The following is a 14,244-nucleotide window of genomic DNA, read 5'->3' as shown; positions in this document are numbered from 1 at the left end:
CAGGCTCTCAAGCTCACCCGGCGCCGCGGTCGGGCCGGAAGCGCACGCGCGGCAAAACTCGGCCCCGCCTCCTGCAGACTTTTACAACCGCCTGGCGGGAAGCTCTCCCGCCCCGTTTGCGCCTCTTCTCATTGACGGCGCCTCGGTCGACGCCCGTCTGGCGGGAGCCTCGGCGCGCGGGTTCCCAGCGATCCGCCGTCGATTGGCAGTGCCTGAGCGGCGCGCGCGGAGCTCGACTGGCGCTGCCTGCGGGGGCGGAGTCGCTGTCTCGGCCGCCGCCACCGCCGCCGCGGGCTTGGTTTGCGAGGAAGGGCCTAGGCCCGGGCCTGCTGTGGGGGGCTCGCCGCGCGCCTGGGCTCGCGTCCCGCCGTCCCCTCGGCCCCAGCTTCGCCCACTTCCGGACCCAGACGGGCTGGGCGCGGGGAAGACCTGCCGAAGCCATGGAGGACGAGGTGGTCCGCATTGCCAAGAAGATGGACAAGATGGTGCAGAAGAAGAACGCGGTGAGCGCGGCGGGCGACGCGGGCCGGGAGGGAGGCCGGGCGGCTGGCGGGAGCCGGACGTGGCGGGCCTGGGGCCGGGCCCTCGGGGGCCCCCGGCCCGCCCCCGCCGGCCCTTCGCGCGGGGGAAGGCGGCGTGGACCGTGCCGGCGTCCTGGGGCAGGCGGCGGGGCCCCGCGCCGCCGGCGTTAGCACCCGTTCTGCGTACTTCCAAGTCTCTTCGTTGTGAGTACAGAGGAGTCAACCTGATCGAGGGTAGATTTGCTCGCCAGTTACTTCGCTCATTTAGTTTAAGAATCGAGGAGTGTAGAAAGCCCTTCGCAGTTTGGGAGGATTCGTTCCCTTTTCCGCGATCGCTGGCTAACAACTAAAAATAACATCGCATGGGGGTTTGTGAGACGTTCTGGACCTCGAGCGGATGAGTTCCAATTCCTGTGTCTTAGTTTTTAGAAGAATGCTAACCACGCACTTGATTTATCTCCATCACGCTACAGGTTTGTTTAGCAATCAGAAAGGCAGAGCATGCTAGTGTCTTTGGCAAGTTGCTAAGTGTGTTTTTCAAAAGTGGATCTTGTTAGGTGGTAGTGAAGAGCTATGGTTAAAACGCACGCCCTCAGGGGTACTGACTGGTAGATGCATTTGGACAGCTGTCATTGCTGAGTACTCTTAAGTGGTTTACAGTTAATACCGGTGGCGTTATCTTGTTAATCGATAAAGTGTGTGTGGATGTGAACACGTTGTGGTTTGTGTGAAGTCTTCCAGTTTTGCATTTTTTTGTCCACCACTGTGTGTACTTTCAGTCCTCTGATGCAGTGTCACCTGTTTTCAGCTAAAACTCCATGATTGTCTTCGCCTGAACTTATTCCACCCTGCTCAGTACATTTTCAGCATCCGTGTATCTGAAATAACTTATTCCCGTCTACGAAATAAATTTCCTGTCAAATTAATGTGCAGGAGAAAGAGGATGCTCTGATTTGTACAGCACTTTGGAATTCCAAAGCATCTGTGCAAAATTCTTTACAGACCCACGACACAGCTACGGTGTACCCATTTTGCAGAGTAAGAAACTGAGTCAGAGAGATTAAGTAGTTCGCCCACTTAAATTAAGTACTGAGCAATTTGGATTAAGCTAGGACCCGGGTTTTCTACTGGACAGCATGCCGGAGCAGAAAATAGTGTTAAACGCTGAATTTTTAAGACTTTGTATATAGTCTCTTCCTCTTTTTTTAACAGGTGCATTGCCTGGCATGTAATTTCATACCCCGTTAATCTGTATTTGCAATTTTGGCCTTTTAAAATATTTCCTGTTTGTTTTCTGTTCCAGACATTAACCTTTACCGTTTAGTTTTCTCATTGATATGGCCCTTTCATTTCCCCACTGCAAGTGATGAGATCTGGTTATTTAACAGGCTGAGCATTTATTTTGTTTAAACTGGAAAAGTTTTTTTCTTTGCCTGGAGTTCCCTGGATTCCCACAGTAGAAGCTCCTTGGGGAAAAAGGCCTTTTGTTGGGTACCTTTTTTCTCTACTCAGGCCATAATGTGTATCCATTAATCATCTAATGATTGTTTTCTTTCCTTGTAATAGGTGTTTCATAAAAATGACTAATTCCTTAGTGGATAAATATGGAGAAGACCAGTTTGTATTTATTTGCAGTTCTCAAGTTACAAGCAAATAATGAGTCTGGGTGAGAATGAGGAACAACTTTACAGACACTCCTCAAATCTCATTTATCTGATAGTTCAAAACTTTACCAATATGAAAACTTAACCCCAAAAAGAAAGATAAAATGACTGGCTCTTTTATGTTTTTTGTTTGTTTGTTTTGTTCCTTCTCCTTTTCCCTGTATATCTTACAGAAATTCAAATTGGCAAATGAAATAAAGAGAAAGGGGTCTTGAATGATTCTCTCTTTGCCTTCCAAAGCACATCATTCCACAAATAGCTTTTTTAAAAATTAAAAAAAAATTTTTTTTTAATGTCTATTTATTTTTGAGAGTGAGAAAGACAGAGCATGAGCAGCGTGAGCATGAGGGGCAGAGAGAGAGGGAGACACAGAATCCGAAGCAGGCTCCAGGCTCTGAGCTGTCAGCACAGAACTCACGGGGCTGGAACTCATGGACTGCAAGATCATTACCTGGGCCGAAGTCAGACGCTTAAGTGACTGAGCCATCCGGGGCCCCTAAAAATTTTCTTTAGAGAGCGTGAGAGCATGAGCAGGGGAGAGGGGCAAAGGGAGGGAGGGGGGGAGAGGGAGAGAGGGGGAGAAGGGGTGGGACAGAAAATCTTAAGCAGGCTCCATGCTCAGTGTGGAGCCCAACGCCGGACCTGATCCCATGGCCCTGGGATCATGTCCTGAGCTGAAATTAAGAGTTGGACGCTTAAGCGACTCAGCTACCCAGGTTCCCCCACAAAGAGCTTTTAAGGAGGTCAGTAATTTAACAGAAGTTGTTCTGGGGTTTGTAGGATTATGGTAGATTTGTTTCTCCCTCTTTTTTTTTTTTTTTTTTTTTTTTTTTTTGGGTGGTGTCCAGATTTTTCTGTGAGCTTTTTAAAATATTAAAAAAAATTTTTTTAATGTTTATTTTTTTTGACAGAGAGTGAGAGAGAGCATGTGTGAGTTGGGGAGGGGCAGAGAGAGAGAGGTAGACAGAAAGAATCCTCTGAAGCAGGCTCTAGGGTCTGAGCTGTCAGCACAGAGCCGGACGCAGGGCTCGAAATCACGAACCGTGAGATCATGACCTGAGCCGAAGTCCGACACTTAACCAACTGAGCCACCCAGCTGCCCCTAAAATATTACTTACGCTAGGGGTGCCTGGCTCAGTTGGTTAAGTGTCGGACTTTGGCTCAGGTCATGATCTCACGGTTTGTGGGTTCGAGCCCGGCGTCGGGCTCTGCTGACAGCTCAGAGCCTGGAGCCTGTTTCAGATTCTGTGTCTCCCTCTCTCTCTCTGCTCCTCCCCTGTTCACACTCTGTCTCTGTCTCAAGAATAAATAAACGTTAAAAAAAATTTATAAAAAATATTACTTAAGCTATGAAAAAGTAAACTTTGCTTGAAGAATAGTAGTTGTCCTCTTGAATTGACAAGTTTAAGTGCTGTTGTTGCATATTGTTTTGTTTTAATAAAAAGGTTAGGTGTCACATTTAAGTAATAATAAAAACAGCTACTATTTATTGAATTATTACTCTGAGCCAGGTATTCAGCTAAGTATTGCCTACCTATTCCTCAGTTTTACAAGATAAGTATTCCAAAAGTAAGGAAACTATTTGGAAAGTAAAGTGAGTTGTCCTAAACCAAATAGCTAGAAATGAAGAGGTGAATCTAAATCTGTTTTGTTTAAAGTCAGTACTATGTTAAGCTGCAATGTCTCTAGAAGACCCGGTTTTTGAAACTTGCATGGGTGCAGTTAAGTGAATATAAGGCCAGGAAGTAAGGGTGTTTGTTATTCTGGGGCAGGAAGGTTTCCATAAATATCCAATCAATATCCTGACCTTAGTATTTATCCAGAATGTTGCCCTATCTGTATAATTGATCTTAAACAGTGTTAGCAGTTTTACAAGTACCCACTCTGAGGCCTTGATGAGCCACGTAAGTTAGTTCCAAATATTCAGATACTTGGTTTTTTTTAAACTATCACTTAAAAAAAATTTTTTTTATTGTGTATTCCTTTTTCTAGAGAGAGAGACACACACACATAGAGCATGAGCAGGGGAGGGGCAGAGAGACAGGGAGACACAGAATCTGAAGCAGGCTCCAGGCTCCGAGCTGCCAGCACAGAGCCTGACGCGGGGCTCGAACTCAGGAACCGTGAGATCATGACCTGAGCTGAAGTCGGCCGCTTAACCGACTGAGCCACCCAGGCACCCCAGATACTAGTTTTTTTTTTTAAGTTTATATATTTATTTTGAGAGAGAGCGCATGCCAGTGGGGGAGGGGCAGAGAGGGAGGGAAAGAGACTCTTAAGCAGACTCCATTCTGTCAGCACAGAACCCAGCTTGAGGTTCGAATTCACGAACTGTGAGATCACGCCCTGAGCTGAAATCAAGTCAGATGCTCAGCTGACTGAGCCACCCACGCACTGTTGGTATTTGTTGTTTTTTTTATAATTTTTACTTGATGTCAATAGGCAAGTCTGACTCCTAATCTGGGTTCAAATCTTGGCTCTTCTGAACTTTAGCAGTGTGATCTTAGGCAAGTTCCTTAGCATCTTTAAAATGTCTTTTTTTTTTTTTTCTTTTGGTGGTAAATTGGAGATGACTTACTAAAGATTAGATGAATATGAAATTCTTGACAATGCCTAAGATATGGTAAGGGCTAAAAAACCTTGTGTTTTTTTTTGTAAAGGATTTATGACATGACTGTAGAAGAAGGAGTGAGGTAACTTAGAAGTTTCAAATTCATAGATTTTGTAAGTAGTGTTGAGCTTTGTTTATTATGATTTTTTTCGCTGAAGGCTCAGGACTGAGTAGAATTCAGTTGTTAGGAGAGAAGTTGAAATTATATGTCACAATACAGGAGCTGCTATACATGGAATGTAAATTTTTTCTTTTTTTTTAATTAAAATTTTATTTATTAGAGAAAGAGGCAGGGAGGGGTAGAGGGAGAGAGAAAGGGGGAGAGAGAGAATCCCAAACAGGCTCTGCACTGTCAGCACAGAGCCTGATGTGGGGCTTGAACCCATAAACTGTGAGACCATGATCTGAGCTGAACTCAAGACTTAGACACCTAACCTACTGGCCACCTAGGAGCCCTAAAATTTCTAAGTCTTCTACCTGATTTGAAGAAAAAACTTCAGTTTTCATATGAGGGTTAGACTGATTAGTATAAATCAAAATTTAGAATGACTACACATAATTTTTAATTTTTTTATTAAATTTTTTTTTAATGTTTTATTTTTTAAGAGAGAGGGACAGAACACAAGCAGGGGAGGGGCAGAGAGAGAGGGAGACACAGAATCTAAAAACAGGTTCCAGGCTCTGAGCTGTCAGCACAGAGCCCAATGTGGGGCTTGAACCCACGAACCATGAGATCATGACCTGAGCTGAAGTTGGATGCTCAACGGGCTGAGCCACCCAGGTACCCCTGACTACACACAATTTTTAAAAACAGCCTTATTAAGATATACAATACAGTTCACCCCTTTAAAAGTGTACAGTTTGGGGCACGTGGGTTGCTCAGTTGGTTGAGCATCCGACTTCGGCTCAGATCATAATCTCATGGTTTGTGAGTTCGAGCCCTGCGTTGGGCTCTGTGCTGACAGCTTGGAGACTGGAGCCTGCTTCGGATTCTGTGTCTCTGTCTCTTTCTACTCCTACCCCTCTCTCTCAAAAATGAATAAACATTAAAAAAAATGTAAAAAAGTGTACAATTCAGTGGTTTTTAGTATATTCACAGATTTGGGTAGCTCTCACAACACTAATTGAAGAGCACTTTGATCACTCCAAAAAGAAACCTGTACCCATTAGGTAGTCACCATGTATCTCCCCCGCAACCGCTTATCTGTTTGTCTGTGGATTTGCTGCTCTGGACATTTTCTATAAATGGACTTATGCAACGTGTGTTTGTATAAATGGAATCACACAATATGTGGTCTTCTATGACAGGCTTCTTTCACTTAGTGTTTTCAGGATTCATCTATACTAACAGCAAGTATCAGTACTTTGTTCCTTTGTATTGCAGAATAGCACTCCACTGTACTGGTGGACATACCACATTTTGTTTATTCATTCATCATTTGATGGACATTTTGGGCTGTTTCCACTTTTTGACCATGATGAGTAATGCTGCTAAGAACGTTTCGTGCAGGTGTTTGTGTGGACATATGTTTGTTTTTTGGTTTTTTTTTTACTCTTGGGTATATACCTAGGAGTAGAATTGTTAGGTCATATAACTATGTTTAACCTTTTGAGAAATTGACAAACTGTTTTCCAAAGTTGCACGATTTTAAATTCTTATCAGCAGTTGGTGGGCGTTCCATTTCATGGAGTCTTCATCAACACTTGCGTGTTTTTTGATTATAGCCATCACAGTGGGTGTAAAGAGGTGTCTCATTGCGGTTTTGATTTGCATTTCTCGGATGACTGATGATGGTGAAAATTTTTCATTGTTGGCCATTTCTATATATATTTGGAGAAATGTTCAGATCCTTTGCCCATTTTTAAGCTCTTTGTATTTTTGAATTGTAAGAGTTCTTTGTATTCTGAATATTAGACTTATGGGAGACAGGATTTGTATATATTGCCTTGCATTCTGTGGGTTATCTTTTCACTCTCTTGATAGTGTCTTTTCTTTCAGTTTTGATGCAGTCAATTTTATATATTTTTTCTTTTGTTTGGTGTAGAATAAGTGCACATTTGAGATGACATAATAAAATTATAATTTCTAGTATATAGTGATGTTCCTGAGCCATAATTCAAATATTTACAGTGTTTCCTTTAAAAAAAAATGAATAGCATCTTAGTTTTTTAAGCCTTGAAATCTTATAATTCTTACTGAGAGGTGTTTGAGTTGATTGAGGTTAAATAATGCTTACTTAAAATGCTGGTTTATGGCTTTTTGAGAATATTGTTATGATGGAAGTAGATAAATCTTTTTATCTCTTTGTATCCCTTATCAACCATATCCTACATGTCAGGCACTCTATTTCAATACTTCATATGTTTTTTATTACTCCATTTGACCATTTGAATTCTTCTAGGTCAGTGTATTATGCTGTCCTACATATGAAGAAACTGAAGCTTGAAAAAGAAATAACATTCTCAAGATCTTATATTTAGGAAATGGCAGTGCATAGATTTGAATTTCGATCTGATATATATATATATATCTATGTCTGTCACGCATATCTATACACACATACATATGTATATATAAGTATGTGTGTGTGTTCTTAACTGTATATTCCATGTTGCTTCCTTCTCCATACATCTCCTTGAGGAGGATGTTTGTGTCCTATACAAAGTTGTATATGCTGTGTGCTAAGTACAAGTTTGAATGCAATATTTTGTAAAAGTACTTGTTTCTGATGACAGATAGTACCAACCGTGTAATAAAGTCATGTGATAGTATTGTTTATTCTTCAGCCAGTACTGTGAACTAAATTTGACTCTGGAAGATAAGGTAGAATCTTTCTTTCTCTTGCATCATTATCTGTAGGAGATGCTGCAATCTAATAGACTTGACCTTTAGAGGCAGGTGATTATTGGGGAAGGATAGAATTTAGTTTCTTGTTTGGTAATGCTATTCACCCAAGTTCACAGAGCAGAACTACTACCAGTGGACCTAGGAAATGGAGAGAGCAGCGGTGTGAGGGTCAGGAGATTATAATTCTTGTCCTTTTGTATTACCTATCAGTTGGCCAAGTCACTTTCCTTTTCTGAATTTGTTTCTTTGTATAATTGAAGTTTTGAAGTAGATATTCAAAGGTTTGTGTTTATTTTAAATTCCCTGAAGTCGCAAAAGATTTGTCTTGCTCACTGTTGTCTCCTCAGAGTTTGGTACACAGTGTTAATATTTGTTGAGAGGCATAAGTATAGTTTGACAGAAGTGAGTAGATTTCACCTTTTTTAGTTAGTAGTAATCATATGACTGTGCAGGTTTCCTAAATTGTCTGGATTTTCAATTCCTCTTCTGTAAAATGGAGAGAAAAAGATTACCTTTTTCTATAGGGTTTATTGTGAAGATGGAATTGCATGTATGTATATGTGCGTATACATACATACGCACATACATACACACATATACAAAGGGCTTCCCATGATGCTTGGCACATAGTAATATTCAAAGAAGCTTTGTCACTGAATTAATATATATGATCATCTGTTTTTTGCCTTTTTGTTCATTCAGATTATCATAGTTGTTTATTTCTTAAAGAACCGTGATTGAAATATTCATCTTATTTGGCCAGAACACAGTGTAATTATGAGAAAGGTCATAGTGTCATCCAGTTAATGTTATTTTGCTTTTTCTTCCTTCCATAGCTTGTATCTCTAATTTCGGTCTCACCAGAGAGATCTGAGTGTAAAGGGAGAGTGTGATGAAATTAATGCAAATCTTATCTGTTGCTTGGAAAGCAACTTAAACCTTATGCCACATTGCTGATGTGTTAGAAGAATCAACTTTATATGTGGCAGACAGCATGATGTAAGTCTAAGGAGACCCTGCATTTTCAAGGACTCCTAGAAGTGTGGTTCTTTATCTTCCTCTCTAATTGATCCTAGGTCAGAAATGGATTGGAAAGTCCATGGAGGCATAGGTAGAAGAAAAATGTCTATGGTAGTTATAGGATACAAGTCCACAATCTCGTAATCAAAACTTTTAGAGTCTGATATATTTGAGAATTCCAAAATTGTCAGGTTTTAAAAAAAATTTTTTTTTTAATGTTTATTTATTTTTGAGAGAGACAGAGTGTGAGCGGCGGAGGGGCAGAGAGCAAGGGACACACAGAATCTGAAATAGGCTCCAGGCTCCGAGCTGTTAGCACAGAGCCCAACGTGGGGCTCGAACTCATGAGCTGTGAGATCATTACCTGAGCTGAAGTCGGATGCCTGACCAACTGAGCCACCTGGATGCCCCTCAGGTTTTTAAAAATTAAAAAAAAAATTCATATTTTTAATTTATTTATTTTAACCATGTTTATTTATTTATTTTTAATTTACATCCAAGTTAGTTAGCATATAGTGCAACATGATTTCAGGAGTAGATTCCTTAATGCCCCTTCCCCATTTAGCCCATCCCCCCTCCTACAACCCCTCCAGTAACCCTCTGTTTGTTCTCCATATTTAAGAGTCTCTTATGTTTTTTTCCCCCCTCCCTGTTTTTATATTATTTTTGCTTCCTTTCCCTTATGCTCATCTGTTTTGTATCTTAAAGTCCTCATAATGAGTGAAGTCATGTGATATTTGTCTTTTCTCTGACTAATTTCACTTAGCATGATACCCTCTAGTTCCATCCACGTGATTGCAGATGGCAAGATTTCATTCTTTTTGATTGCTGAGCACCTCAGGTTTTATTAAGATAATATGGTACATACATTATATATCTTCAACAGGATCTGGGCAGTTCCTAGTAATCAGACATTAACATTTTTATAGTGAAATGTGGTACTGTCACATGAAGTGGGATATATAGAACATAAATGGTTTTACGTACGTTGAGATTAGGTGTTGTTGGCAAATGAGTTTGTTGAAAATCTGTGAGAAATCTTGCTTTTCAAAGGTTTTCGGTTTGGGGATTTATAGACGTGGGGTTGAAGAACCCATTTGCTCGCAAAGATGTCATTTCTGTAGAATTTCTGATTAACAGTAAATTTAAAAGTCAATGTTGGTTTTCTTCTCTAACACCTGCAGTGTTTCACTGTTTTTAGTTACCTCTAAAAATAATTTGTAGAATTTTAAGATCAGAAGGGATCTTTAAGAAGTAAATCGTTAAAATCCTTCATAATAAAAAAACAAAACAGGTGCCTGGGTGGCCCAGTCGGTTGAGTGTTCAACTCTTGTTTTTGGCTCAGGGTCATGATCTCATGGTTTGTGAGATTGAGCCCTGTGTCGGCCTCTGTGCTGAGTGTGGAGCCTGCTTAGGATTCTCTCTTCCCCCACTTTTCTTTCTCTCTCTCTCGTCCCCTCTGCCCTTCTCCCCTGCTCACACTCTCTTTAAAAAACAAAAACAAAAAAAATCCTTCATAGTAACCTGTCTCATAATTGTTTTTGAACTTAAGTTTTAAATTAAAATAATACACCTGTTGCCAGAAGGAAAGTTAATGTTTTTTTATTCTCCACAGCTGAGTCTGATGTCTGTCAACTTTATTTTTTTTAATTAATTAATTAATGTAATCTCTGCATCCAACATGGGGCTCTGACTCATGACCTCTGAGATCAAGAGTTGCATGCTTTACCCACTAAGCTAGCCAGGCACCCTGATGTCAAATTTATTTTATTTTACTTATTTTTTAAGGGTCAGTTTTGTTTTTTTTTTAAGTTTATTTATTTATTTTGAGAGAGAGAGCGCATACCCAGGGGAGGTGCAGAGAGAGAATCCCAATCAGACTCTGCGCTGTGGGGCTTGATCTCACGACCTGGAGATCATGACCTGAGCAGAAATCAAGAGTCAGAGGTATAACTGACTGAGGCATCTGGGTGCTCCTGTCAAGTTTAAACGGAAAAATTACATGACTGGAAGCCTTGACTCAATTTTATATTTAAGAAATATGATAATGCCATGAGGGTTCCGTGCTTGTTTCTTCCTTGGGGGTACATGTTGAGGGACATGCTCTGGGGCTTTCTGTTTCCCTGGGGTATGCTGTGTTTCATTGATTCGTAGGGTGCCTAGTTTTTGTATTTTACCATTTCAGAAAGCAGAATGAGTTACACATATATTGTCGACCAGATGGCTATTGGGATGTACTTTCACAGGCAGAACATCAAACCCAGCATCAACATTTGCAGAGTGGGTGTCAGTGGCTTGGAAGAAACTCTTAAAGACATTAGTGGAGTGCTCTTTGAACCTTAGGGAACCAAATGGTTGAAGAGCAGTGGGGGTGAAAACAACTAGCTCTCTACACACTACAAAGCCAGGTAAGAGCTAAAGGCTTTTAGCTCTTTGATGGCGGCTTCTTCTTCTTCTTCTTTTTTTTTTTTTAATGTTTTATTTTTGAGACAGAGAGAGACAGAGCATGAGCAGGGGAGGGGCAGAGAGAGAGAGAGTGAGACACAGAATCTGAAGCAGGTTCCAGGCTCTGAGCTGTCGGCACAAAGCCCGGTGTGGGCTTGGAACCCATGGGCCATGCGATCATGGCCCTGAGCCGAAGTCGGACACTCAACCGACTGAGCCACCCAGTCGCCCCTTTGACGGCTTCTTTTATGAAATGCTGCATTACTACTGTTTTCTCTACAACTTTTTTGTGGATAAAAACAGATATAATTAATCTGAGTCAATAAGTGATTCATAATCATTGGATTCTGAATGTGAAGTAGTTTTAGAAGCACCTTAGTAATTTATTTTGCTTATGTTTTTCTTTTATGTATGTAAAAGGTGGTACATGATCAAAACTTCAAGTTTACAAGAATTATAAAAGTGTGAAGAAGTGATAAGAAAATACTATGATAGTTTAATAGTTTTTTTATTAGTGGCATATAGAATAATGTGGACAAATATAGTACATTAAGTGAATATTAAACTAAGTAAAATATGATTAAGTGAGGGTATTAGATTAAATATGATACATAAATCAATATCAAATTGGAATATTTGGCCACAAGGTATAAGGTGGTGCTGTTGCTTCTCATTTCATTCCTTTTTTAATTTTAGGTGCTTTATGTAATTCTTTTAAGAGTCTTATTTTGTTCTGTCTTCATCATCTATATGGGAGTCTTTGATTCTAGATGGCAGTGGACAGGCCTGTGAGCTTAACATACATCTTAATTCTGAATTTTCTCTCAGAATCTGCTTTTTACTACTCTGTAGGAATTAGGTAGACAGTACTGTTTCTGTGTTTTTTTTAAATTAAAAAATTTTTTTAATGTTTTTTTATTTTTGAGAAGAGAGAGAGTGTGAATAGGGAAGGGGCAGAGAGAAAGAGAGACACAGAATCTGAAGCAGGCTCCAGGCTCCAAGCTGTCAGCACAGAGCCCAACGTGGGGCTCGAACTCATGAACCGTGAGATCATGACCTGAGCTGAAGTCAGATGCTTAACTGACTGAGCCATCCAGGCGCCCCAAATTTTTTTAATGTTTTATTTGTTTTTGAGAGAGAGAGAGACAGAGTGTGAGTGGGGGAGGGCCAGAGAGAGAGGGAGACACAGAATCGGAAGCAGGCTCCAGACTCTGAGCTGTCAGCACAGAGCCCGACGTGGGGCTCGAACGCACCAACCGTGAGATCATGACCCGAGCTGAAGTGGGTCGCTTAACTGAATGAGCCATCCAGGCACCCCAACAGCAGTGCTTTTGTGACAGATGAGTAAGAAACAGGAGACCTCAAGAGAATTCTAGTAAAGACAGGCCCTTTCCCACTCTCACTGTGTGTGAATGCTAGAGGTGCTATAGTATCTTCTGACCCCCATTCCTGCTTTTTCAGGGTTGGCTCCTTAATCAAATAGGTGTTCTTCATGGAAATGTGGGGTGTGTTATGCTACCAGGGTAAGAAACACATTTTACATTTCAAATTTGGACACATATAAACAAATATTATTTAAAATGAACTTTAACAAACAAGTGCTGGTCATAGTCCAGTAAATGGATCTTACGTTCCTTTAATGAGTTGCAATCATTATTTGGAAACCACTACCCCTCTTTCCCTGCCCCCCTTTATGTATATATATATATATGTGTGTGTGTGTGTGTGTGTGTATATATATGTATATATATGTGTATATATATACATATATCATCCTGGTATGCACATATATATGTGTATATATATGTATACATATATATGCACATATACACACACACACACACACACACACACCATCCTCATATGAATAAGTGAGCCATAGTGAGTTGTGGATGGGAAAATGTAAATTTAAATCTCTAGTTAGTCCTTGTTTTACCATCTGGGAAATTGCGTCTGCAATTATTTTATTTTATTTTATTTTATAGGCTGGAGCATTGGATTTACTGAAGGAGCTTAAGAATATTCCCATGACCCTGGAATTATTACAGGTATGTGCTAAAATGTGTCATGATTTGGATAGGTAATTGTCCTAAAATGCCAAAACATTTTTACTACCAATAAGTTTTTTGTATTGTCCTGTTATGGTGTAAATCATTATTAACTCTTGTTTTTGTTAAAAGATGGTAACATAAATCAATAATCTAAGTTATCATTATAGAAAAAGTTGCCTTCTCAAGAAGAATAAAATCAAAATCTTCCAAGTTTGTAATCTCACCGTGAAAGGAAAGGAAGTTGGGCTCTTGGCCCTGATTTGATTTCCCAGAACCTCACTGTCTTTGTCATTGACAGCAGCTGCCATCAGGACACCAGCCTCTGGGGTGCCTTTTAGCAGCCGTTCTTCTTTTCTCCCCCTTCTGCCCTGGGAACCACTAATCGAGCCACATTTTTGTCTCTACAGATTTACCTATTCTGGAAATTTCATATAAGTGAAATCATACAATATATGACCTTTTGTGTCTGGCTGCCTTGTTTTTTTTCCTTTGAAGATTAAAAAATTTCTTTATTTTAATTATGATCTACCCCTCAACGTGGGGCTCAAACTCGTGACCCGAAGATCAAGAGTCGCATGCTGTCCCGGCAGAGTCAGCCAGGTGCCCCTTTGGCCTTCACTCAGCATACTTTTCAGGGTTCATCCATGTTGTAGCCTGTTCCCTTTTATGGCTGAATAATAGTCCACTGTATGGTTACACCACATTTTGTGTATCCATTTGTCATTTGATGGACATTTGGATTGTTTCTACTTTTTTGGTGGTTATGACTCATGCTGCTTGCTGTGCACATTCATGTACAGGTTCGTGTGTTTTTGGTTCTCTCTGGTAGAGATCTGAAAGAGTCGAGATGATGAGTTGTATGATAACTTTATGTTGAATATTTTGAGGACCTGCCAGACTGTTTTCCCACGTGACCGTACCATTTTACATTCTCAGGAGCAAGTAAACGAAGGTTCCAGTTTATCCACATTCTTGCCAACACTTATTATTTGTCTTTGATTATAGCCATCTTACTGGGCGTGAAGTGATATTTCATTGTGGTGTTTATTTCCATTTCCCAAATGACTAATGTTGAACATCTTTT

General features: G+C 40.5%; 1 protein-coding gene and 1 long non-coding RNA gene across 2 annotated transcripts in view; both read left to right on the top strand.

Moving 5' to 3' along the window:
• The first annotated feature begins 249 nt into the window (after nt 1-249).
• Nucleotides 250-14,244, top strand: part of TCEA1 (transcription elongation factor A1) — a 42,610-nt gene continuing 28,615 nt past the window's right edge. The window contains exons 1-2 of the mRNA XM_019435242.2: nt 250-503; nt 13,095-13,157. Coding sequence (XP_019290787.1) covers nt 441-503; nt 13,095-13,157 — 126 coding nt within the window. The 5' untranslated portion in view covers nt 250-440. The remainder of the gene's footprint in view (nt 504-13,094; nt 13,158-14,244) is intronic.
• On the top strand, nt 7,487-12,814 carry LOC128775341 (uncharacterized). The gene is made up of 3 exons (XR_008420065.1): nt 7,487-8,643; nt 10,850-11,072; nt 12,571-12,814. It is a non-coding gene; the product is annotated as an uncharacterized LOC128775341 (long non-coding RNA).

The sequence above is a fragment of the Panthera pardus genome, unplaced genomic scaffold (assembly GCF_024362965.1).
Source record: "Panthera pardus isolate Hobbes unplaced genomic scaffold, ASM2436296v1 HiC_scaffold_7, whole genome shotgun sequence".
NCBI classification, from domain to species: Eukaryota; Metazoa; Chordata; class Mammalia; order Carnivora; family Felidae; genus Panthera; species Panthera pardus.
Note: the sequence above shows the minus strand (reverse complement) of the source record. Positions and strands in the feature narration are given on the sequence as shown.